Source organism: Eurypyga helias, unplaced genomic scaffold, assembly GCF_000690775.1.
Source record: "Eurypyga helias isolate BGI_N326 unplaced genomic scaffold, ASM69077v1 scaffold12948, whole genome shotgun sequence".
In the NCBI taxonomy this organism is placed as follows: Eukaryota; Metazoa; Chordata; class Aves; order Eurypygiformes; family Eurypygidae; genus Eurypyga; species Eurypyga helias.
In genome coordinates this window covers 28,178-54,451 of record NW_010268976.1, presented here as the reverse complement: position 1 = coordinate 54,451, position 26,274 = coordinate 28,178, and the positions used below count along the sequence as shown (strand labels likewise).

Here is a 26,274-nt window from a genome sequence, read left to right as displayed (position 1 = left end):
AAGCACAACGGGAGGATTTATTGCTGGCTTTCTTGGCCTTTGGAGAAGAAGTTAATGCTGATGGCACCAGGAGGGGCTGGACAGAAACCTGGCTGCAGGCAGGAACTATTTTATATGTTCTTTGCGCCGTTGTTACTAAAGGGAGAGGATGATGGCAGTAGCTTTGGTGGCTTTGCTAGGTGAGAGATGCACACAAGTATTGAAAATAAAACTGTGCTTCTCTTGGCCCCTCCACACCGGCCAAGGGCAGCAATGGATGGTTTTTGTGCATGCCAGGGAAGGAATGGTCCTCATTTTGTATGCCTCAGTAACAGTCCAAGGCTTTTTGGAAGACCTGCAGCTCATTTTCAATTACAGAACTACTTTATCTGTGGGAAAAGTCTTCCAATTGCTTGAAACCTGCCCTGTTTAAATCCCATCTCAGGTCAGCCGCTTGTTCTGATTTATGGTTTGGCTGTAAAATTTGTGGATTTGAGGGAATTTAACAGATGCATTTTGGTTTAGTGTCTCAGTAGTAGTTCAGGGAAGAAGGTGGAGAACACTTAGAGAAGCTCCTGACGCTGAGAGGCTATGTCTGTTTGTACCATAGCTCTTGCATTACAGCCATACGTTTTTACTGACTGTTGCTGTTGATACTTTAAAATCCTTTTCTGGATTTTCTGGATCCTTTGGAAACCTACCCTACATTCTTACTCCTTTATTCGCCCCTCCTGTATTCCATGGGACCTTTAAAATACTGTATTTACAGGGTTGTTTGTCAGCCAGACCATCACAGGACTGAGGCCATTCTGTTCTCTGACTGTTGTACTGAAGATGTCTGAACCAGTCTTCGAAGTGTAATCAGGAATTCTATCAATGACTGTGGTGTACGATGTTACGTGGGATAATTAAATGCGGTTGTCCAGTTCCCTGCTATTAGTGTGACTTTATTAAACCCAGATTGTGGAGAGAACCCAAGACTTTGATTACGCTTCCCGTTGAGTTTATTAAGATAGTGAGACAGAAACATTTCTGGTCTTGCTATGAAGCGTGCAGAAATGATTCTGGAGAGCTAAAAGGCCAGTCTGACACCCCTGGAAAAAGACATCGTACCCTGTTGTCTCTCTTCTCCGAGGGCTGGCATCTCTGCCCTTTGTACATCATACATAGATTTCCTAGCTCATTAGATCCATGGGAGCGTGGCTAGCAGTCAGATATTTCACAGTTTCATACCTGTACGTTATAAAACTGGTTGATCAGTGAAGAAAACGTGTGTGTGGGCAGTTCCTTTGTGCTAAACGTTTATCCTATGGCTCCTCGGGACCGAATGAGAACGGGGACGCCTTGTTGAAAGTGCTGTGCAGATACAGGGTAAGAGCTTACGTGCTAAACAGGTTAAATGCAAAGGAAAGAGATATTGATATGCACAAAACATAACAAAGGGAGTAGCTTCATGATATGGTTCAAGTAAATTATTAGGGAAGTGAATTGGGCAAGTTAGTCGGCTGAGCTGTTTTTGTACGTGCTGCAGATTTTGTTCATGCTTTCAGGCAGGCTTATTGCTGGAGTGAACGGTAGATGGACCTGAGAACGGGGGAGCACAAACAGCCCAGCACAGGTCTGCTTACTGCTAGGCTCTCCTTGACCTCCCGGGTTGGCTCTGTGTGTGCAGGAACGGAGCACAGCCTTTGGATTTCTCATTCCTCGGCCGCCCTGCTGAGCCAGCCAGCAGATGATAATGGGGTTTGGGCAGTAATGACCGCTGTTAGATTTGAACCTGTGACACGGAGATGAAAGCCTGTGTGTTCCACTCCTGTACCCAATCCATCTCGCTCCCTGCCTTTAACGGACTTAATTACATGTTGAATATGGTTAACTAGAAGTAGTCCTCTTCCTGAACGATGCAGAATGAAATAGCACTTGACAGGAGAAGGCGATGCTCAAGAATGGATTAGAAGAGATTAATTTTGCTAAATTTTTATCTAACATTCTCTGCCTTAACAAAAGAATTCTTGATCTTCTGCTTGCACCTATCATTTTATATTTTATATTTAAGATAAACTGTAATATTCTTGGCAAGGGAAATACTGACTGAGAAAAGCCTCTTTGTCCCCTCGTTATGATCGTTATTCCTCCTCTGTACCGTTAGTGCCCTGACAACGTACTGTCTGCACTACTCTGCAAATCGCTTGAAGGTGGCTCTGAGAGCTGCACTGCTGAGTGATTCATCCCATATCCTGCTGTATTTTGTGAGTCCTGACGTGAGTGGGGGCAGATCTGCGTAGGCAGAAGCATCAGAATGAGCAGCTGGATTTCTGATATGGTTTTCATGTTTATTGGTTAGCAAAAAGGAGAAATAAAAGAACAGAAAGAAGCAGCGTTACCTCCTTTTTCTGTGTTAAGTCAAGCCAAGCAGGGTGCTGTTGAGAAAGCAACGACGATCCATGTGTGTGTGAAGGAAGAGATGTCTTCAAGAAATACAGCATTACAGTGCAATGGGATTTCCAAAATTTGTGCCTTTTATTGCCATGAAAACTCTGTGGGACCCATTGCCTGCCCTGAAACATCAATTAACAAGTGTTACCGTTTTCTGCTAACCCCGATAGCCACTTCCTTTGTTTCCCTTTCAAAGACAAGCACAACCTTTCTGTAAAATGACATTTCCTGAGCTGAATTTCTTTATTCACCCTTTTTTTCCTTTTCATGCCCAGACTACTTCTTGACGCTCGATGAACCTATGAATAACATAACGACCACCCTTGGCCAGACCGCAGAGCTGCACTGCAAAGTCTCCGGCAATCCTCCTCCGACGGTCCGTTGGCTGAAAAACGACGCGCCGGTTGTCCAAGAACCCCGGAGGATCTCCTTCCGTGCCACGAGCTATGGGTCTCGACTGCGAATAAGGAACCTGGACACTACGGATACTGGCTACTTCCAGTGTGTTGCGACTAACGGCAGAAAGACTGTTTCTACAACCGGGGTGCTGTTTGTAAAATTTGGTAAGTTTTCTCCTTTTAAAGTGTTCAAGCTGTTGCTTAGAGAAACACCTGTGGAGAAGGGTGTGTTTAAGGTAGATGTAGTCTACCGGTCTGATTCAGCCTGTTTCTGGGATGGCAGCGTGTCCTCGCTGCCTTGCTCTTTGCTCAGCTGTGGTGCCCGTGTTGTCAGCTGTCACGGTGGCTTTTACTGTATAAAAAACTACTGGACGCAGGACTGAAACGCAGGGGTCACGGAACATCAGGGTTCATTAATATGTTTCTAAGTGGATTCGGACCAGACAAGAAAAAATTTACCTTATTCTCGAGTGCCAGAGTGACCTCCTTTGTCTGCAGGACGTGAGAAATTTCAGCTTGCAGTGTAGATTGGAGGCACGTTAGTGACATACATATACACACACACCCCTGTCAGGTAAAATAAGCACTTTTTCTTCAAAGTCAAAGTTTATATTGAGATAATTGCCTTCAGAGTTGATCTTAAAACTGAGGGGACTCCAAACAAGAAATGGGCTTTGTATGTCTTTTCCACCTTCAGAGGGAAATAATTCACCGAGATGAAGATGTTTGCACAGACTCCTAGCTAATCCTCTTCAGAACTGGGCAGATAACACACAATGAATGATGTATGTGATGAGTTCCATAGTCTTTTTTCATAAATCTCCCACATTTTCTAAATTCTAGTAAGAAATAAATCATTAGAAGTTCCCTCAAAAGGCAGTTGTTGTCCTTTAGCTGGTGTCTGAAATGTAGACTGTTATCTGAGCAGTGATACTCCAGTAGATGCTCCCGTAGAAAACTGCGAGTATTTCTCTTTTTTCTCTGACTGGAGCAATATTTAATTTCACAATTTGGTTTCTAGAGCAAATACTTATCAGTATGCAGTTCCCTGAGATCTGCTACAGCCGACTCGTCCGTCCGCGCTGTGCTGGTGAACATGCGCTCCGGCTCGCTCAGCCCTTCCAGCAGCTGCCGAAATCCCCGCTCCGAGGGCAGTAACAACCGAACCCTCCCAGCCAAACTGCTGGGCAGATGTGGTCAGTGCATCTGAAGCAGGCCTCGGAGGCACTCCTGATAATTAATGAAGATTGACAGGGGGAAGTGGTGCTGTATTCTCCCAGTTATGATTACAGCATGCATTGGTACAAGCCTCCTGTGGGTTGCCGTAACCTTTTCGGTGATGGCCCGAGAGGCAGCTGAACTGCAGGATGGGTGCCCCGCCTTTTCGCTGTCCTCGTCGACGGCATTTTGCAATCACTGCTGCAGGATCCGGTCTTGTCTTCGGTCCTGAGAACCTCCGACTCGTCTGTTAAACTACATAAACCACATCCAACATGACAGGCTGTTACTTTTATCTTTTAAAAGGTTTTCAAAAGCTTCCTGCTTGCTACCTCACCATAACTCATCACGCTGTTTTTCTTCTGTCACTTTTCCAGGTCCCCCGCCAACAGCAAGCCCAGGATCATCGTAAGTTGTTTCATGTCTGTTATGTCGATTCATTAATCTTGCATTTCAGCAGTCAGGAGTTCATTTTTCATTTTGTGTGACAGGAGCACTTTTACGTTCCACTTTAAGTCAGATAGGATGGTAATTTATTATAACTGAGTTATCTGTCTCGTAGATGTATTTTCGTGTTATCATGTCAACTCCAATTTCTTGCCCTAGACTTCTTAATTTCCAATATTATTACCTTTAGATCCTCTGGTGCCTTCAGTCTTTGAACTGATTTCTGTGGAGCTACAGGTATGAGTAGAAGCTGATCTTCATACATGTCATGGCCCAATCCAGAAAGTACTTACCACTACAAGTAGATTTTGCTACCTAGGGACTTCTTACCAATTTTAAGGGGACTGATGGTTGTAAACTGTCGCTGTATCTGTACCTGTATCAGTAAACTGTCTTACTGAGTTTTTGAAGATCGAGTCTGTGGGTGGGAGTAGTGGGAGTGTTTTAAAACAGCTCCCTGTATCCTGAAGCTCAGGTTTGGTTCCTGCTGCTGGGTCTGAGCAGATGGCACGTCGTTGCATTTTGGCAGTGGAACTTCTGTCTTTGGTAGGTTTTGAGAACGTACATTTATCTTCCCCTCTGCTTTCAAAATACATAATCAGACTTGCTCACACGTATAGTCCCTTGTTGTTTTCAACTGTGCTGAAGTTGGAAATTAATTCTGGGATAGTGTGTCCAACTTGTTCACACCTTGCATGCATGGAGCAGAACTGGAAACCCGGCTCTCCTGGTGAGGGAAGCTGCACCGTTAGAAGAGAAACCCAGTGCCAACTAAAACATGAAATGAAACTATTAATATGATTACAAGGATGCAAAAGCTTGGGGATGCGAATGTTCCTTGCAGTCCTTATAGAAGATCCTTCACCGAGTACTGATCTAAATTAGGGGAAGCATCTGACCACAAAAGGACATGCTAGGATGCCCTCTAATGGAACATCACACGATGTGTTTGTTTTCCCTTTTGAAGGTACCTGGCGTGAAGTTACCGAGTTTGTCTTGGGAGGGGAGCTCTTGGCTCAGGCTTAGGCACCGCTCTGTGTTTGCGGTGTCCTGGGGAGGAAAGCTGCGTGGTGCTGTGGGAGGTGAGGGCTGTTGTAGGCTGTTGTGAGGGCTCTTCAGCAGTTTGGAGTTGAGGAGATGTGTATTTTGTGTCTGCTTCCACCTAGTTTTGGCTTTCTGAAATTTGTAGGGTTAAGCAACACCGCCTTGGTGGTCAGAAAAGAAGTGATTTCTATGTGACTTAATCCAAGATTTTCATTTTGATTTTGGTGTTCACTGCCCATCAGTATAGTATGTACAAACACAAAGGATGTGGAAAGGTGGGAAAAAGTGAGATGCCCTGTTTCATAGTCCTTTTTAACAGCTGACTTTATAATTGTGCCTTATAATTCTGTTACCAAAAAAGATATTTAATCACACTTCATTACTGTGGGACGTTGTGGGCTCTGTCTAGTAAGTGGTCTAAACATGTGAGAGAAACATACCCAAAGGAATGTGCAGAGAGATCTCCATTTTCCTGAATGGAGAACATTTACATTCCTGTAGAAGCTAGCCAGATTTAATCTGTGAAATAAGAGAATCAGGAAGGAGCTTATGACAAAGAAATTATAAACTTGGAACTCATACTAAATTGGAGTAAAATAAAAAGGTCAGTGTACGTTGTCGTGAAGCTGGTTCACATCTGCTGCTGGTGGCACGAGTGCAAGAGCCTTACGGGTCGCCGGGGTGGGATGGGGCTGGCTGTGTGAAGCGAAATTGCCAGGAGAAATGTGGAATGCAGGAGGGAAATTGCCTCGAGAGCTGTTCATTGCTGTTCTTCCCGTGCAGACAAGATCTCGAGTACTGGTAGGAGTGATCCCACATTACGTAGGTGTCACCAAAAACCTTTGAAGGGCAGCCGGCTAAAGGCAGCAAAACCTCCAGCACAGGGCAAGAGCATTTGTACAGCTCTGCTACCTTTTCTTCTCTGAAAAATGTATTTAAGTTGTACTAGAGGTTAAAACATAATTTTCCTGGTATTTTGATTGCAAATCTCTTCAAATAGGAAGAGAAGTTGGAGCCTTCTTCAGGCTGTGGGACCCTTGGAATGCATCAGCCCTCAGGCTGTTAGGTTGTTTCGTAGTCTTGACGCCAATTTAGGACTCCTCGTTGCTGTTAGATAAGCAATAAGTATCATCAGAAGAAAAACCTGCCTTTATCTGTGAAAAACAACCCCCATCTAAGCCAGCCTCAGTTTTCAAGTTCGAGGGTGATAGGTCGACCTGCCTCCCCGTTGTTTAAGACTCATGGGAGTCCTATGGGGAAACACTTTGTCCAGGAATAGCCCTGGAAGCTGGGTCATAAATAACTTCCTGCCTTTTTTCCAGCAGTTAGGGCATTGGTCCTGGCGCTTTGGCTAAAGCAGCTGTGGTTCCCTGGGTCCAGCTCGCTCCGGTCCCCCAAAATACATTCACGGGAACCTCTGTCTCTCCCCCTGCTTGCTGGCTGACCGCTGGTGTTGCGCTGAGCAAAAGGACGCTCAGCGTACGTCATCGCAGGGACGTGTTGTGTTATTTTACGGTGGTTAAATGAAGGCTAACAATGGAGAGCACTTTGAAGGATGTTGGGGAAATGAAAACTCGTACTTGGATAGTGTTTGTGCCTCATCAGCTTGAGTTTCTTCTCCTGTGATAAGGCAGTGAACAAAATCGATGGCAAGTGGCCGCATGCTTTTCCCATGTTGTCTTTATCAGTCTACCATGAGTGGAAGGTTCTGTTCATTTAAGGATTTAATTTGAAGATTGTGTTTTTAAAAAATCCATATGCTCAGTGTTTCCTTCACATAGTTTCGAGGTGCAGAGTTCCGCTCTGATGTGGTGGCAGAAAAGTGGATGGGCCAACTGTAACTTAAAAATAAAAAGGTTACGTGGATGAATTCTGTAAAAGTCTGATTTGCAAATGAGTCTGAAGCAAATGAAAGGAAATCTAGCAGAAACACACTGCAGTCCATGAGGATGTCAAGAAACAGAGGTACTGCTGCAGTGGAAAGCTCCGGTTGACCTGAACGTCCGTCCTTCAGCTCTCCCGTGTTTGGCAAAGGTCAGCTCCAAAGCCCTTCTCTGCGAGGCCGCGGAGTTACATTCCCCTAACGTGCTCTGCTGCTCTGCCTCTGACACAGCTTGAAGAAGCTGTTTCTGTGTAACGAACCCAAACACAACAACCCACGCTCCTGCTTTATAAATAAATCGTGATTTTATCTCCCGTCTTGCCGGAAGGTGCTACAGATTACAGCGCCAACTCCAAGCAGCTCAGGGAGCTGTGGGGAGAGTGCGAATGCCTCCGGCCCCCAGTCCGGATGCGTGCCCAGGAACCTGGCTGCCGGCTCTTGGACTACTGGAATAGTTTCCCTAAAGTGGATGGTGTCAAGGGCACCTCTGCAACAGGCAGGACTCGGGGGTGTGTGTAGGGGGGCTCTTCTGGCAGATAAGTCAGTTCCTGATGGCTCTTGGTGTACAAGGCCACCATCAGCTAATCTAGCCCCTCTTTTTTCCATGGAATTTATGAATGCAAACTGGAATCGATTGAATAATTTGAGGAGGATCAAAGGGAGCATTTTGCTTGTTAGCTCGTGTTGGTGTGTGCTTGTGCATTGAGTATTTCTCTGTGTGTATATATTGTACACACATATACATGCACAGCTGTAGCCATCGCATCTAAAAAGTTCATGAAAAGCATAACTTGAACATTTTTGAAGCTCCCATGCTTCGCATTACTTTGAAACCGACATTTTATCTATCATCCACGGCAAGGTTTGGTCCTTTAAGGATGCAGAAGTTCGTATCTTCACCTCAGATCTCTCCAGTTGCTGCGGAGGTCGAAATCAGAAAGGGCTGAGGTCAGAGCACAGCAGATTACAGGAGATGAGAGAATTTAATGTAACAATAGAGATACTTTGGCCTGAAAAATGGTTATATGCCCAGTCTTTTCCATTATTATTGTTGTCCTTTTTCTCTCATCCTGTACTGTTTCCACTACCTGGAGCGATGGCCCTGTTCTTGCCCTGAACTTCAGGCACTCCAGGAAAAATCCTAGGCGCAAGTTGCTGAAATTAGAGGAGATGGAGCGTGCTTACACTCTGTTCAAGAACTGCCACAGAGGGAAAAAACCCTCAAAAATGCCTTTTCTCATGGTTCAGTCTAAAAATGAGCTAGATAAACCCTGCTGGAGTATAGTCCAGTGGGAAGAGTTCAGGAAAATGCTTTGCATGTTCTTTGTTGCATATTCCCGTGGACTTCTGGTGTCGTGAGCACATTTCAAAAATGTTCAGAAAATGCCGATAAAGAGGCAAGAGCCACTCCAGCAGCATCCTGAGACCCCCAGGATCGTGGTGAAGGAGGTGTATTGATTTCCAGGCCTGTAACATGTTTCTTGGCTGGCGTAGAATCTACCTCCGTGTTGCCTGGTGACGGTGGAAATTTTGAGTGAGGACTGGAGGCAAGTCCCACGAGTTTCGTCAGGGGATCTTTTATGGCCCCACTGCGGGGTGAAGCAAGAGCCTGTGCATGCAGCGGACAGCATCTGAGACGCAAACCTGAAGTGGGATATGCTGTGTGGAGGCCAATATAAATAGATTTGTGCAAAAAAATCACGCGGTATGAAGCTGGAGTCTGAGTGGCTGATGCTGACAGAAACCATGTTACGTCCTGCTGCATTACTTCATGGAAGTGAAAATAAGACTCCCCCCGTTTTGCCAGGCTCGAGGAGTCAGATTATCTGCTGTGAGCATGCCAGTCCTGGAAATGACATGTTTCCAGGGAGAGCTGGGCTTGTCCTCTTCACTGGGTCTTTGATCTGGTGCACGCTTATCTGCTCTGCCACTGTCTCACCTTTTCCCTTGCTCTGATTATTCTGCTGCGATTTCCCTTGCGACATTCCTGTAGCATCGCGGTCAGCAAGGTGGCTGCTTTAGGAGGGGACATGCTCTTGGGCTTTTCTGAGCAAGCAGAAGTAAATTAAAACATCTGGGTAAATGTCGTACGGGGTTTAGGAAGCTGTATTTGTGTCTTGTATAATAGGCAGATTTCTAGTGCTTTTTATCTACCTCAAGGTACTTACGTAGCTAAATATACACATTATCTGCGAATCCCAGGATCCTTTGCCTCTTTCCCACCTCTTATCTCCCAGATGGGAAACTGAGCCAGAGTAAGATTAAAAAAGTGTTTCAGTTGCCTGAACTGCAGCTGTTTGTGCTGTTTCAGATGCAGCCACGGTCACACTGGTCACCTCGCCTGGGTTTGACACGCTGGGCTGGTTTGCCCAGGATATTGCATGGGCAGCCCTGTAACGAAATAGAGAACCGAGCTCCAGCTCTGGAGGTGCAGACCAAAACCTGTGCCGCTGGATGGTGGTTCTTTGCTGTGGGTGTGCATCACCCACTGGTTTTCATGTGAGCAGTGCTTCAAAAATCCCAGTTCTTTGCCACAGAGCTCTTACCACTGAAGTGGGTTAAAATGTGTTTTTATACTGTGATAAGTCTACAGAAAAGAAACTGGCCTGTAGTTCAGAGCCAGGTTGACCTTAGAAAGGGCTTTTCACTTTTGAAAGGGTATCTGATAAGTATTTTTACCAATTTTAGCTGAAGTGTTCAACCCTTATCTGCCTGTAGTGCAAACAGAAAGCCCTTCTGTCTTCATGCGGCACGAAGGAAAGGTATGACACAACACGGAGACGTCGTTGTTTTATCTGAAAACAAATTAATTTCGCTGATGTCAATATTTTTTTAAGAGGGGAGGGAAAAATGAGTAAAGTCCATTATGGCTTGGACATCAGGAGCCGGAGTATGAAATGCATTTTTATACTACTAGGGAAAAGACAATGTGCTATTAAGAACTGGATTTGTTTTCATTCTGCACAGGATCACCCGTAGCAACTACATAGTCACATAAATGTTTGGTATAGAAATGGCCTTTGTGGAATGCTACAGCCAGCATTTGAAGAGTATTTATACTTTTATTTCTGCGAGGCTTCAATGCAACCCAGTTCCATAGTCAGTAACCCCTGACATTGCACACAGGATCAATAGCAAGACCCCAGGAGGTTGGGGGAGTTGAGAACTTGATCCCAGCATTTTGTTCCACTCATCCTGCAGCCACGTTGTCTGCTTACGGGCGGCACCGTGTCCTGCTCACCGCACCTTTTTCAAACACAGGTCTATGCAGGCAGCTTAGTGCAGCATCCTGCTCCCAGCTCACTTCAGCAGCTGCTCTGGTACCGCAGGACGGGAGCAGAAGCGCTGCCGTTTCATTTCTTGGCAAAATCAGTTCTCAGCTCTGTGAGGTGGCGTGCCTCAAGGACTGGTAACACAGTTCTTGTGCCAGTTCCTGCTGCTCATGCGAACAGACGGAAAAAATCAGCGTGACCAGTGCACTTTATGCGGTGAATGAGTTTCAGAGGTCAGGAGGTAGGCAGCGTGCATCGTGCGTGTATGACAACCCACGGTGGAAGTGAAGGTAAAACTGTGATTTACTTGCTTAGGAAGTGCTCAGCTTTCAGCATTTTGGAAATACTGGATCAGGTCTTACACCTTTTTATATGTAGCTACTTCTTAGCCGGTCAGTTTAGCCTTGCTGCATTAGTCCTGTTGCAATGAGCTTGCTTGAGAAAGGCTGAGGGTAACACTGAAAGGTGAATTTACGCTCTCGTCGTAAACTAGGCTCAGATACCTTATTGTCATTTTTAATGGATCTAGGAACATTTCAGATCCCACGCAGGAACCTGGAGGGCCGATACATGAAGTGCAGGTAGAGGGTAGATTTTCTTTTCCCTAATTGGTGATCTCAATTGTCAGTGTTTATACAAACACTTAAAGAAATCCTGTAATTAGATAATTTGACCCCAGGTTACAGCCTGCGTGTGTATCTTCCTGGTTTGTTTAAAAAGGATCAAGGGAGAATCATTTTGAAGTTTGTTCTGTTCAGCAACAGAAGGAGAAAAACGAGAAGAGGAAAGGCTGAAAAGTTGCATTACTTACACTGATCATCTCCTGCCGCCTTCAGGGTGTTGTTTGTGGAGATACTCTTTAACTCTTGAAAAAAACCCATTATGCACAGTTGTCTGACAGAGTCTGACAATAAACTGAGACTTGTGGGTTAAAACAGGCAGTCAGACCTGCCAAGTACTGTTCCTGTTAAGGCTATACACCCCTAATGTCACACAGAGGCCTTTTTCCCACTGGACTCCCTGACAGAAGTTGTCTGGATAGGGGTTCAGTCCACCCAGGACACAGGACCCGAGCTACTAAGCTCCACATTAAGGCTGCAGCTAAGACTAGCTGGAAAAAAGTATGGGATTTGATTAAAAATACTGAGCCTTCATTATCTGGTTTTATTCCATGCTGAGATGAAGCTGAGGCCATTACGCATTTTTCTCGCTAAATAAATGTTGCATAGCCCCTAGCCCTGCTCACTTGAGAGAAGGAAGACGCTGGCTCTGCTTTAGAGCAGAGGTATAACTGGGCTTTCCCATATTTCATGTGGTCAGTCCAGATAACAACCATTTTGAAGCCAACCCAAAAATTCCTTCTGGAGCTGCTAAAAGATTGCAGCAGCAATTTTGTCCAAACCACTGTGTTTTTGTGAAACATTCCAGTTTTCAGAAGATGTTTTCTCTAGAAGACAATTTTCATCCAAAAAAAAAAAAATCTCATTTAGCTCTAATTGTATGAGCAATTCAAATGACTTACAAGGATTCCTTTGAGCCCCAGGGCTGTGAGGCAAGATCTGACAATATTACAATTAATTTCACCCTTCCTGGATTGGGTCAGGTTACTGTACTGGCTAAACAGAGCCTCTCTTTGTGCTGCTTTATTTTGGAAAGGACTTGCCCTCAATATATGTCTTGTCCTCAGAGAGGGCAAAGAATGAAATGTGCTTTAGACCGTCTCTGATTCACATGGGATTAGACCTGATTTGTGCTACGCTCGGACAAGACGGTATCTTACATTTTCTGGCAGAGATTATTGGTCTTGTTTTATTTGTGTGTATTCACAACCCAGTGAATGGCTCTTCACTGGCTCTTCATCTGAGAGTTGCTAAAATAGAGATGAACACTGTTGTTTGCGGGAGGAGAGGAGTATTTTACGATGTAGCCCAAGTGCCAGAGCCTCCTCCCTCCTGGTCCCAGGCTTCTGGAGCTTTCCATTCTATTTTGTCTTAAGCAGTTTAAAAAACCCCACAACACAACAAAAAGCTAAAAGAGTGGAAGCCAACCTTCTTGATTTCCCTCCTCAGGAGCCTGCGGTGGGATGAGACAGTCAACATAAGACTTTGGTGTTGCAGGAGAATACGTAAGCTGCGTTTCTCCTGTCCGGCTGTTGCCTCATTAGCACGGTTGGCTGATGTGGATGTCAGGGGAGGTGGGTGTAAAGGTCTGGAGACATAGGAGGAAAGAAGGGAAATAATTGTTCAACCTGTGTCACGTACTTACTGTATAAAACGATTTCTAGGTGCCATGGAATGAGTTAAAGGTAACTAAGAAAACTGACAAATGGAACTGTGAATCAGTCGTCTTTATTAAAAATACATTTATTATTCCTAAAAGAGAAAATTGAACTGCTGTCACATGGAGCGAGCATGTTTTAAAGTCTTGTATGGTCTTGTTTTACTTAAAAACCAGCAGTTTCTAGTGGTCAGATGTCTTTGCAGCACTTTCCTGGGCTTCTGGCAGTTTGTGCAGCTGCGGGAGCGGGTCAGGTGTAAGGCGTGAAATCCAGAAGTAGCCAAACATCCCAGAAACCAGTTCATGTCTGAGGTCATCTCCAAAGTACAGCGAGATTCCCCTACGCCGTAAGGCCTTTAATTAGAAGGGAAATCCTATTTAAAGGCCTATAATGTTTCTGTGGTTGTAATAAAATATCCTGCGTAACCAGGTAGTAAAACCTCAGTGGGCAAATCTCAGTCTCTTTTACTTCAGTGCCCGGGTGGTGTTGATACGCCTTAAACAAATCCTCTTCTGCTGTTTTCAGTTTGCGTTGATGGGGAACCAAGAAAAGGAGGAGCAATGAGGGATCTGTCGGAGGTTCATCGGATCGTAACGGCATGCAGTGGCTCAAATCGGGGCAAAACCTGAAGCAGGTTTTTGGTTCATCTGCTGGCTGCCGCCTCGCTACCCTGGGCTGAAAAATGAATTAAGAGGAAACATTTGAAACTTTAGGGGAGTGAAAGCTCCGGTTGCTTGTGGTAGGAATTATTCAAGAGAACAAAAAATAATTACAGTATTGCAACCGAAGCGTGGTACTGGAAGGGGGAGAGGCAATGTTGGTGTCCTCTGTGCGATGGCTTTGTTTCCTGTCCTAGGCTTTCTTTCACCCCATGAAAAGTTGTCTCTGTCCATAGGTACCCCCTTTTTCCTGCCCCACTTCCCATGGGCACTTTATGCATCTTCACCCCCTTCAGATGGACTCAGCACCAAGCCTCTGTCTTTTCCCTCATGAGACATCCCAGGCCTGGGACCCAGAGCCGTGTGCTGGACCACTGCTTGTCCCTCAAAACCCCTGCCCAGGCAGCTGCAAATTGTCCTTCCTTAGCCACCCCCCACGCATCTTCAGATCTTCTGGTTTCATAAATGGTTCGGTGATTACGGGGTGTTTCTCCTTCCACCCTGAATGGTGTCCTACCTCCCCTGGGCTGGCCCAGCGTGCCTGCTGGGAGCAAGCTCCTCCGCTCCCCAGGGGGATGAGTACAGGCATCCCCCAGGCATCCCCACGCCGAAACGGGTCCCTCCTGTGCAGACCACCTGAAAAGCAGCAACTTAAAAGGGCCACCCAGTGCCATTGGTGGTGATGAGCCAGCGTCGGGAGCGTTGTGAGCAAGAGCCCCGTGATGAAGGGGCTGTGAAAGCCCACCTGAAGGTGGAGGGAACAATCCTCACCCCGAGCTAACAGTGCAGCTCCTTGTTGCAAGGACGTGCCAATCACACCGCGCTCAACTGAAGAGTTTACCCTGGGCTTCCGCAGCCTTTAGCAGAACCAGTGGCTTCAGTCCTGGGGCAAGTGTTTATTCAGTCTAGTAAAAACATTAAAACTGAGAATAAATCTGTGTTGACCCACGGTGCTTTCACTGCTTCAATCCGGTGTAAAACCTTCAGAATGAGTTTTCCTACAAAGATAACATCATCGTACAGCCCGCCTGTGGGTAGTTACCTGCTCAATCACAATTTGGGTTACTGCATCACAAAATCATTAAGTGCGAGGAAGAAGATTATAAGGTGTTACATTATTTATGCTGATAATTCAAAACACACGTGATGCTCTCTGTGGCTGTTCAGAGCAATAACCCTGGGCAACTTCAAATACTGTAAAAGGAGTTAATCATCAATTTCAGAATGTGTCAAGTTTATTGATCTTGTTAACGGGAAAATACGAGTGGCTACCTCGGTGGGGAAGGAAAGCAGTTATCATCTGACCTCTTACTAGGTGGGTGCTGTTACTGGTGCCTGAGCCAACAAAGATCCATGTTAAGCAAAAAATTACCCTGCCATAGTTTTCCAGACAAATGTCTCGTGTCAGTAAATTTACTTTAAATAAATAAAATTTCTCTCAGTGCCCATTTTGCTCGAGATGAACGGGCACATTCTTTTGCCGCAGTTCTTCCTGGCCATTAGCACCGAGAACACTTAGCAAGCTGATCCCCTTTCAAGGTTCACAGCTAGTTTGGAGATTTGGAGGTTTTAGAGGTGAGAAGAGATGGTTGCAGAGCTCCATCTCACCATCCCGGGGACTGCCCAGGCCATAGTGCTGCTCACAGGTATGTTACCTTCCAAATTCGGTGTGTTTGAATTAGCTAGGGCACATCCTTGGAAAAAAAAGGGTGTTGAGTTTTTCTGTCTTTAACTTCTGAACATGCTTGTGCTGTGTCACGTCAAATACCTTTATAAGATTCTAAATACACAAACATTGTTATCTTTACAACCCAACTCTTGACTTTGCCAAAGCGCGTCTGAGAGGTCTCTTTCCCGTAAGCTCCTGGGAATTGCCACCAGCTCTCTTACCGCCTCAAATCCTGTGTTGTTTGGGCTTCGTTTCAGCCACTGCACTGTTTTGTCTTGGATGGTGTAAGGCTGACAGACGTAGAGCCACTTGGGTCTTTGCGTGAGGCGTGAGAGTAGCGGCAAGGCAGGCGGTTAAGTCAGCAGCCGTGGGGAGGTCACGGAGACATCGTCTCTCACAGTTCTCGGTGCAAGCGGGCTCAACCTGGCTGTGTTTAAAAGGTCTGGGCTTAGTAGGTGCTATCTACTATCTTCTGTAGTTACTTTGGGAATAGGAACTGTTTTGTTGTGTTTATATGACGAATGACTAAATAAACACATTTACTCTGCATTGTTGTTGACAGTTTCCATCCTGTGAGAAACTAACATGAATTCTAGCTGAATCTCTTCATCGTGGACTTAAAAGCCTACTAAAATAGCCTCTTCTGTACTGTTTGCAGCTGTGCTCATTTCTCCTTGTCTGATTTTTGATTGTCATGGTAATTTTTCAGCATTTATTTAAAATTTGGTGGTGTTTTTCCTCCTCAGGGGATGCGAATTAGCCCAGGCACAAGGAGCAGATGAGGATTTGGCTTTCTAGGAGCATAGTGTCTTTTGCAGATTTGAAATAATGAAAGATAATGAGAGAACGTACCGTTCTAGCACTGAGAAATGTGAAGGAATCATCTGGAGAATGTTTGTGTTGTGTTGGGAGCCGTGTTTGGGGCCACAGTTGGCATGAGGAGCTGTGGCTGTTTCAGTCTGATCTCAGCTGTGGGGGGATAAACCCAGAGGAACTCCATGGGTTTCTGTGGAGCTGCTCCATATTTTCCCTCGGCGTGAATGACACAGGAATGTTGCTCCATCCTTGGCATATAAGGCGTTTTTGTGAGACGAAATAGGCAATCGTGGTTTTGCCAAAGTCCCACAGCTGGATAAAAGGAGCAATGGTGTATAAATACCAGGGTTTCCTTTGATTTTCGACTCACACACTCGACGTGTAAATGGCTTTACTACATGGATGGTATGTGTGCATGCCTTTTAAAGTGGTGTTTGGCTTAGTCCTTGTTTCATTTCTTACGCAGTTGTAAAATACATGTTTTATGTTACGAGACACGATAAGAGTTAGTATTGATACGAACCAGCATTTCACCTACTCAGAGATAAAAACCAGCTTTTAAACTTGATGAAGTACAACTGCAAAATTATGCCAGGACAGACTTTATTAAAACAAGGTTACAGAAACAGTTCTATTATCTTAAATAATATTTTTCTAGTGAGGGAATGCATTAATATAATACATAACTTGCATATAACCTTATCAATACCAATTAATTTCAGAATTACAGCTGAAATTTTAGTGTCATGCAGCTCAGCCCACCATGCTGTGTGGAGGGAGGTGGGCTGCTTCTGAGCAACCTGGTCTCGTGGGAGGTGTCCTGCCCATGGCAGCGGGGTGGGAACTAGATGTCCCACTAACTTAAGGTCCCTTCCGACCCAAACCATTCTATGATTCTATGATTTCTTGCTGAGAAACAGTAGAGCTGGTTGGTAGGAGTATCCCAATGTAGTTTGCATCAAAGTACCCAAGTGTCAAATGCCTCAGAAATCTGTCATCCCTGCATGTGGCATGTTGGCATAATTACTTCTCATGCAAAATTCAGTCAAATTAATATTCTTAATTGCTGATGCATTGGAATAATAAAACTAAATAAAGCAATTGGGATAGTTTTATTTGTTGGTAAATATCAGTAAATTGCATATCCTGCAAACTTGGACATGTCCAGAAAAATATGTACCTTTTCTTTCTTCTGCCATGTGAATCATAAAAAAATGGTGCTGGTTATGAGGGGAGGAAAGTGGGTTTTTTCACCCTGAATACCAATTGTTGGCTGTAAATGAGCTGCAAAGTGGCATTATCTTACATGTTTTCTACTGACACCTCACTGCAAACAAGCTGGGCTTTCCCTTGAGTTGCTCAGACAAAGGCTTTAAGCCTGTAGTGTTTCAAACCAGTTGGCCTTGGAAAATTAGATGTTTACATCTTCATTTATGACAATTTAAAAAAATCTAAAAAAAAAGGAGGTCAGAATTTACTTAATAATTCTTTTCAAGCTGCTGCCAGAAAACAGGCAGGATGGCGTGTTGGAACGTATTCACTCTTTTGGGGTGGCAGAGGGAAAAAGCAGTGACTGCCTATTTTTCTAAGAACCAAAGTTTTAGAAGGGATTTGGCCCGTTTCTGAGTAGAAAGCTGCTGGTTTTACACAGTTCTTCAAATCCGGATTTTCAGAATTTAGGGCTAGGCATCCTTCTCAGGGCTAACCAAAATAGGAATATTTTGGCCCGGAGACGCTTACAGAAATGCGGTTGCTTCACGCTGCTCTCTGCAGCCTACGTAGAGGCAAAATGCTTTTAAAGAAAACAAACAACTCCTCCATGCCTTATCCGATTACTGTTAGGGAATGGATGGACAGATCTTAATTTTCACTGAAGCATATTTTCACTTGTGTTTGTTGTTTTTAGAATGAGTTTCTTATCTCGAAAGCCATCTTTTTCACAAGACATTCTCAGTTTAGTATAACTCACGGTACCCCGAGCAGACTGGCTATTCCCAGCTGAGGAGCCTCTATTTATGTGTGTCTGTCAGGAGCAGAATTTATGACAGACCTGCAAGTTATGTGAACTTTAGATGTTTTCACAGTTGTTAAACTTGACCAACTATTTGCAGTAAGCCTAACTGCTAAAAACGGTTTTGGACTTACCAGTTACCTCCAGCTGAAGTATGAGTATTATGCTCATAAACCCAGCAACCCCCAGACTGCTTGTCAGGAGAGAAAAACGCTCTATTCCTACTTTGACATAATTCCTAGGAAGGCCATTTAGAAAAATATGTTTTCCTCTGGATTTTTTAAAGGAGTCTGGAATTTCAGGTCATCTTTTTCCATGTGTTTGCTCTCCATCCACTGTCCTTACTTGGTGGTGCCTGGCCTCACCCCCATCACATCAAAGGAACCGTATACATGCGTTTCAGGGCAAGAGTTACCACACTGAGAGGAACAAGGCTACATGCCTGTAAATTTAATTATCTGCAACTAATTATTGGTATCTGAATTAGTAGTGGGGTGTCTACCAGCGACACAAAATGCTGAGCAGGTACAGGGCTCATGCCTTGGGTCCGTGCCCACGGCCCTGTGTCCACGCTGTGTGCTCCGGCATCGCGTCGAGTAGAGCTCAGCAGTTCAGCTCGGCAGCTCTGGCAGGATCTGGGAAAACTTTGTTAAATAAAAGAAGTAATATAGCAAATTTTTGCAGTGAGTTTCAGCTTATGGTACTGTTATTTTTTTTGTAGCAATTGTGGGTTATAGTAGTTATTGATGGGTGCAAATTTTTGGTCAAATAATAGTTTAAACAAGCTAAACGTTATACGTATTATTTTTAATTAACTTGTGCTGTGGCATGTGTTTCACTTTTAGTTCAAGTGTCAGATTTGTGAAGTCTGTTTTTCATCATGCTTAAGGTTAAAATATTAGGTCGCCAGAAGAAAGACCTATTTGAGTCACATAAGACAAATTAAATGTTAGAAGGAAGGAGAGGGGAGGGAGGAGCTGTGACTTCAGAAAATAAGGTAAAGCAGGAAAGAGTTAGTGAGAGATAAAATGGGCTGCACAAGTCCTGAAACTCGTTTTGTAGTGCTCAGTATTGACTCTTGGTGCTTACAAGTTTTCGTAGCAGTTAGGAATAATTCAAAGCTGTATGTGCAGTGTCCCGAGGCCCAGGAATGAGCGGGATATTGCCTTCTGTAAGAAGTCCTTCTCGGGCAAAGAACAGTCTGCAGTAGATTTATCAGGGAATGAACCAGGTCTCTAAGGCATGTTGCTGGAGAGTGGGAAGTTTGGGTGTCCTTCCATAGGAGAGAAAGAAAAAAATGCATAGAATGGAAAAAATAGCTTGAAAATGAAGATACTTTCCCACGTTGTTTAAATAGTCTACGCTGTAAAAATGTGTCTCTTGCTTTGGATTAAATGTTTCTGGGTTTGATGTTCCCAGCTATGAATGTGTGTTATTTCCTGTTTATTCCAGAAGACTTGACTATCCTGTTGCAGAAGTAGGTGTGTGCCATACAGTAGCACGGAAAATCTCTTTTGCTGGACGCTAGAGCAGTTTCAGTCGTCAGCGATGAATAAGCAGTTGTGGGGGAGACAGGAATCATTAGAAACGCTCACTGGAAAATTTTTAAATGTTCATGTTGCTTCATAAAAGGACATCTGACGAGAGATTTAATGTAAGGCAAACAGAAAGGTGTTACTTAAAAGCTTGTTCTTATTCTCACCCTCTTTGCATCACCGGGGTTCAAAGTGCCCTCGTCCCTGCTGTTTTCTCAAACCAAGCTCCTCGGAGTACCCAGCTCCTTAGGCATTAAATGCCACACTTCTGGTGTAAAGAGACCCTCTCATGTGGTATCAGTTGCATGAACACCCGCTCTGAGGCCCCGTTATGCCTGCAGAGAGGCAATAAAATATTTGGGAATAAAGCTCTTAATGTCCAGCTCAAGCCCTTTGAAAGGTGTCTCAACCCTGACTGTGTTTCTCTTACATTTAAAATTTCTTTTTTTAATACATCAGAGGTGCACTTTTCTCTAAATTGCGAGGGGGGCGAGGAGTCAAATTTGTGGGGGAGATGCACAGTGTAATCTGCAACTTATTTAATTGCTCAGCAAAATTTAAACAACCTCCGTAACTTTGAGTAAATAATGAATAAATTCCTCAATATTGGGGAGTTTTATCTGACTAGAGACTGAAGTCTGTACTTTGTGATATGACCTATTTGTGGTCGGATGTATATCCTCCTGGCAGACCCCAGAGGGGCAGAAGGTGGTGTATTCTCCCGTTCCTGTGTCAGAAATTGCCAGCCTCACGCAGCGCCAAGCAAACCTGCAGTAATTCTCTCATATGGCAGTGCTATAGCTGGAGAACGGGCTCCAGGGAATATCAGCTTCCTGGTGAAAGAGGTCATTTAAATACTTTCAGTGCATATGAAAGCAAGGAGATGTTGGACTGAGGAGCTCCATCGGATCTGTTGGCTTGATGTCACCGGTATAGGAAACACTGGACCACGCTGGGATGGTTGGGCGTGGGTGGCTGGTGGTGATGCGACAGTCAGGCTGTAGGTCGCTTTGAGGCTGCTCATAAAACCTGCGTGCAAAAGAAGTCCCAGTTATTAGGGATTTGGACAAAAACCTGAGGGATGGGGCTGAGGCACTTGGAGGAATTCTCGTCCCTTTGCCTGTCTCTTATTTTGTGTCCAGTTTCCCGGCTCCATGGCTGAGGGTCGTTCTCACGCTGCGTGGGCGATGGATGTGGATGTGACGTGGTCCAGTCCTGGCCATCCGCTCCCGAGGGCCATCGGATTGAGGGCCTGAGCCCCGGTGGGATGGAGAGGGAGTCTGGTATCACTCGGGGCAGAGCGGCTGCAGCCGATTTATGGGGTGAAGCTGATGATTGTTCCATCAGAAACTCCTTATCTAAAGGTTAATGCCTGATGAGAGGCGGATAAGGAACGTGTGTTTGAGATCACGGCAGCTCCGTGAGGGAATCCAGGAGGGGGGAGTGTGTTTTCCTGTGCAGTACAGAGGTTTGATAGAAGAGGCAACATTTAGCACTTGTAATCTTACCCTGCTTGACTGCTCTTCAGAAACATTTTCCTGTTTTTCCCCCTCTGCATCTAGAAGCCTGGACGAAACAACCTTCCAAATGTAACCTTAAAATAGCTTTGTCAAACAAAACATAAGTGCGAGCAGTTTCCTGCCATTTCCATAACTACGAGCATATGATTTGCAGTTCATTTTGAATAATGATGTAAGAAATCTGCCAGGAACGCTCCACCGGCCGTTACCGGAGTTGTTCCCTAACCAGCTGCAGCTGCAGAGCGAGCGCGGCCGGCCCGCGCCCCGGGAATGCCCGTGGATGTGCAGGAGTTTGGGTAGGGAAGGGGTTGTTAGGCAGTGTTTAAGGGGAGACAAAGAGTGAATCTTAGAGGCTGGCATCCCAGCCGATTGGTTTATTTTTGGTCAATATTTAGCTCAGATTCATGGCCACCATCACTGAGCTTTTCTAGGCAGCTTTTGCTTCCCCGAAATGAGTCATTTTGATAGAGACACTGTAAAACTTTCTTAAAAGCACACAGTAATTGCTTGGGTGCATCCTTGCCAGGGGATTGATTGCATGAGAGATGCATTTTATCAAGCTCCCACGACGGCGGGTGCTGCCGCGCTGCCCAGGTGCGGCTGGTAGAAAACACGTGTCAGCTCTCACCAGGGATGTTTATGTCTCTGCCCAAACCTGCCTCCCTTCAGCGCCGAAATCCTCCCACGAGAAGGGACAGGGGGAGGGGAGGGCAACGATACGCAGCCCCGAGAAACGCTCAGACCAGTACGTTGGGGTAGTTGTAAGATTTTGGGGTGAGTCGGGGGATCGTGTCTGTCCCAGTTTTAGCAGAGAATGGCCATAGTGTGCCCTTGGCGCTGGCCCGGTCCTCTCAGTGCCATCCCACGTGCTGAGCCGTGCAAAACAGCGTCCCAAACTCCTGTTAATTTTGGATGTGAGACGTCACATTAAAGCAGCTACCAGTCTGGAATGTGAGATAACGACTAAGGAGAGTAGTTACTTAGGCAGGTCACATTTCCTTATTCATTTTTAAAAATTGTTCTTATTTGATGAAGGAGGTGTATCAGTGGTGCTGTGGAACCCTGTGAATTTAACGATGGCCAAGGACAGCTTTAGTAACACTTTATTTTATGCCCAGGCTTTCCTAGCGAGCCCTTTAAACCCTAGCTGCCCCGCCACTTTAAAGGGGTGTCAAAAGAGCAATAGCTTAGATTACACAGAACTTGTCTTTAAATTACAGAGTGACGTGTGAGTTTGGGCAATTCTTTTTGCAAAGTAAAGTGCAGCCCTCACATTTCTGAAATATTGCTGTGAAACAGAGCCAGTATGTTCCCATTTTCAAAGGGAGGCACAAGCAACCGGGTTTTGCTCTTTGGAAAGTATGACGGAGTATTATTCATCTGTTTGCTTTAAGGGATATCTGCCAAGTAAAAACTCTTTTCCTTTTATTCTGTGTGAAGCTGGAACATGAGTACGGAACAAAACACAGTTTATTTAACAATGTACAAATAATTTATACAGCATTAATGCAGGTACTGAGGGTGTGTTGGATATATGTAATAATAAAAATAATTTATTGATACACCTTTCAATTAACTGCCAAGGTTTCTAGAGCATGTTTCTGCCCCCCGTGCTGTCACCTATCAGCATTCATTACAAGCTCAACTCCTAAACCAACACCCTCCATAACCCCAGTTTTAGGTGGCAGATTCGTAGGTGCCTGGCTCGGGCGCTAAGCCGGACCCTTTTGCTGCAGCTCCTGAGAGGAGGCAGGAGTCTTCCCAGGCGCCGTGCGGATCGCCGGCTATGCCGGGGGACTTGCCCGTGCCAGGGTGCCGCGAGCCGATCCATCCACTCGCAGTTCTGTTGTCCCGCGGCAGCGAGCAGCAGTTTTTCCTTGGAAGAGCAGGGTATAAAGCACTTGGTTGTCTGAACTAGGCAACGTTGGCTGCGTTTTCCCATCAGTGCTCTGCTGTTGGATATAAATTATTTAGATAAACAGCTCTGACTAGTTTAGTGCTAGGGTAGAACATTTTTTTTTAAGCAAGACAGAATGCCTTTCACTTTGGAAGTGAAAAATCTGTCTGGACAGTCTTTACACAGAGCCAAGGATACTCCATCTCCACTTGGTAGATCTCAGAGATAATGCAGCGTTTATTTGCTTTTACCCTTCAAATCGGTTAATCTTCATCAGTCAGTCTGGTTTTGCAGCACACCTTAATCCCACGCTGGCTCCACACGACTGTCTCCCAGCGTCACCAAACGCTGCGATGTCCCTTCCCTTCCTGCTTTTATTCACCCTACTGCCTCTGCGTACCCTCCCCGGTTTACACTGCTGTCGGTTAGAGATTCGGTTACCAAAATGACGGTAATCCAACAATCCCGTCTGGCCAGCTGACAAACAGAGCTGAGCGTGAGTGTGTATCCAGCTGGCTGATGTTGGAACAGGCATCAGGAGAGAAAACGATGCTCCTAACTCTTGTCTTGGGACACTCCCAGCATTTGGGACTTTGTCCTGCCTTGTCCCACATCTCTCGTTTGCCCAGTTTTGCTCAAGATAGCAAAATTAGTTGTGTATTTATGATTCTTCCTCGTTGAGTGCTCATTCAAATCCTTAAAGCAGAAGGAAAAAAAGGGAAAAAAGAAGAGAGAAAGAAATCCGTGGGGTGTGGTAGAAATGACCACACAATTACGCCACCTTCCGAATATGTATTTTTAATACACTGGGATGTTGTAAAAATAAATACAACATGAGCTCCCAAGGTTCATTTTTTCTATTAATTTATTAAATGCTCCCAAGTGAACTCATGTTAAAGCCTCATTACAAAGCTTTTGCTAAACTACGTTCCTGGACGCGTTGCTGGCATTTGCTGGGAACGTTGGTTAGATTTGGGCGGTTCCTTGTAATTTAGCAAAAGGCTGGTAAAGAAAAGACAGCGTGTTGGGAAGTGGGCTTTGAGGGAGAATCTGGCAGAAAGGGGTTGTCTTTAGAAACTGGACTGCAGGGATGTGTTCGGGTGAGGTGGATACCGTGCAGCTCTGCCGGGTTTAGCGTGAGCCGATAAGCGAATTGCAAACTGGTTGGTATTCCTTTCCTGCCGCTGCAAGGCACGTTGCCTGCTTTGCGTGAGGATCCTGACACGCTGCTGCTGCTTCAAGTCAGGGGCAATTAGAAATTCTGCCCGGTGTCAGGCTGCAACAGACCGGGGCTGCGCTGGGAGGTGAACCAACCTCAGGATTCACTGGAGCCGTCACGCCATGAGATAGAGATCTCGCCTGACACAACCCATGTAACTAGCTCCATGGGGATCCCAGTGCACAGTCAGAGGTTTCGGTGCTCCCTTCCTTTCCTTTCACGTTTTTATGCATTACGGTATCTCCCCTAAGAAGCAACCCTACGGGGACCTTCTGTTAAGGAATCGCTGCCTTGGGAGTGCCGCTGCGCTCGGTCCCGCTGCCTGTTGCTGATACTGGATCCACCTGGAAGAGGGCCAGGGGGTTAGTGGCCTGTGGGAAGCTGCAGACATCAGTAACGGGGTAAGCTTTACAAAGAGGAGCACCACCGTTGCACGTATGAAGCACCCCTGCGTTTCGGGCAGTGCAGCGATGCAGCAGTGCTACAGCGGTGCCAGACCCAGCAGTGGATGGTGTTCGAGTCTCAAACCGCCCTGCCTGTTCCGAGTGGGCTTTTTCATTCGCCGTAAGACCTTTGCAGGTGGAGCTGTAAACACATGGCTATCTCTTTAGTCTGCCAAAGTGAGATGGGATGAAAGAGAATATCCCGGAAAGAAGGATCTCGCTGTGCAGTTGGGTAACACCAAGAGAAGGATCTCGCTGTGCAGTTGGGTAACACCAAGAGAAGGATCTTGCCGTGCAGTTGGGTAACACCAAGAGAAGGATCTCGCTGTGCAGTTGGGTAACACCAAGTGGAGGATCTTGCTGTGCAGTTGGGTAACAGCAAGAAAGCTGTTGGGAGGGTCTGAGTGAGAAGCAAAAAAGGAGGAGAAGCATGAACTTGCACTGGCCATTCTTTGGTTTGGGGTTGGTTTATTACTTTGTTAGCATTTCAGTGTGTGGAAAGCTGCTGGTGACCCAGGATTGACAGATGTAAATATTGCTATCATAAAATGGAAGAAAATTAACAGGGGGAAAATGAACCCAAGCAATGACAGTGGATTCTTTGTCAGTTGTTCAGAATTTTTTCTGTGTGCTGTGACTTGGTCTCTCATTCTGGCACCGCCTACGTGACCCTTGTTGAGACTTCTATCTTAAACTATATGTGAAGGACAGGGGGACAGGGTCCTTTTACTCATACAGGCACTTGCTCACGTTCAGGTGTACCCAGGGAGACGTGAAGTAACTTACTACGGTGCTGATCTTTCTATACAGCCTCTGTAATCCATGGAAAGAAAGGTGATGGCCAAGCCTGGGCTGCATCCCACGTTGATGCAGGCTGTCGGGTAGGTCACGTTACATTAGTGAATTGGTGTGGACACCCTTCAAAGCTCTTACTCAGTCTTCTGTAAACTTTGTGCAATCAGATACTTGAAGACACCTGAGTATAGTGTAAATTTAAACCATGGTACTATTATTACATGAAGCCAGAAGTATTGTCGCAGGGGGAACTGCAGCAGGGTCTAAAAGCAGCAGGCAAGCTCCAAGATAAACATCAAGGCTAGAAATATTTAAAGACCCAAACAGAAAACAGAGTGGAAACCAAATCTGAAAAGAAATACTCTTAAAACACTACAGTGCAGTATCATCTGTCAGTCATTAAAATCCAGCGCTTTCCTTTTTCTTGTGTAGTCTTCACTGAATGGTTGCCAGGGCTTTGCGGGGTGCAGGCAGTGGGAGAGGCAGGAGTGAGTCGAGGGGCAGCACCCAGACCCTGAGACCTGCCTTGCCATTAGCACAGAAGTTTCCCATGAGCCACTGTTGTGGGTTTCACCTGCCAACTGCACTAGGTCAGTGGAGAACTTGCAGAGGTGAGTTAAGTCCATCCGCAGTCAGCAGTGTCTGCAGGCTTAGATTGACTTCCATTGCGTTAGGACTTAGAATCACAGGATGGTTGGGGTTGGAAGGGACCTTAAAGATCATCCAGTCCCACCCCCTGCCATGGGCAGGGACACC

General features: G+C 45.5%; 1 protein-coding gene across 1 annotated transcript in view; it reads left to right on the top strand.

Moving 5' to 3' along the window:
- ROR1 (receptor tyrosine kinase-like orphan receptor 1) overlaps positions 1-26,274 on the top strand; it is a 53,360-nt gene that overhangs the window by 9,565 nt on the left and 17,521 nt on the right. Inside the window, exons 2-3 of the mRNA XM_010157938.1 lie at positions 2,691-2,978; positions 4,409-4,439. Of these exons, the coding sequence (XP_010156240.1) occupies positions 2,691-2,978; positions 4,409-4,439 (319 nt within the window). The remainder of the gene's footprint in view (positions 1-2,690; positions 2,979-4,408; positions 4,440-26,274) is intronic.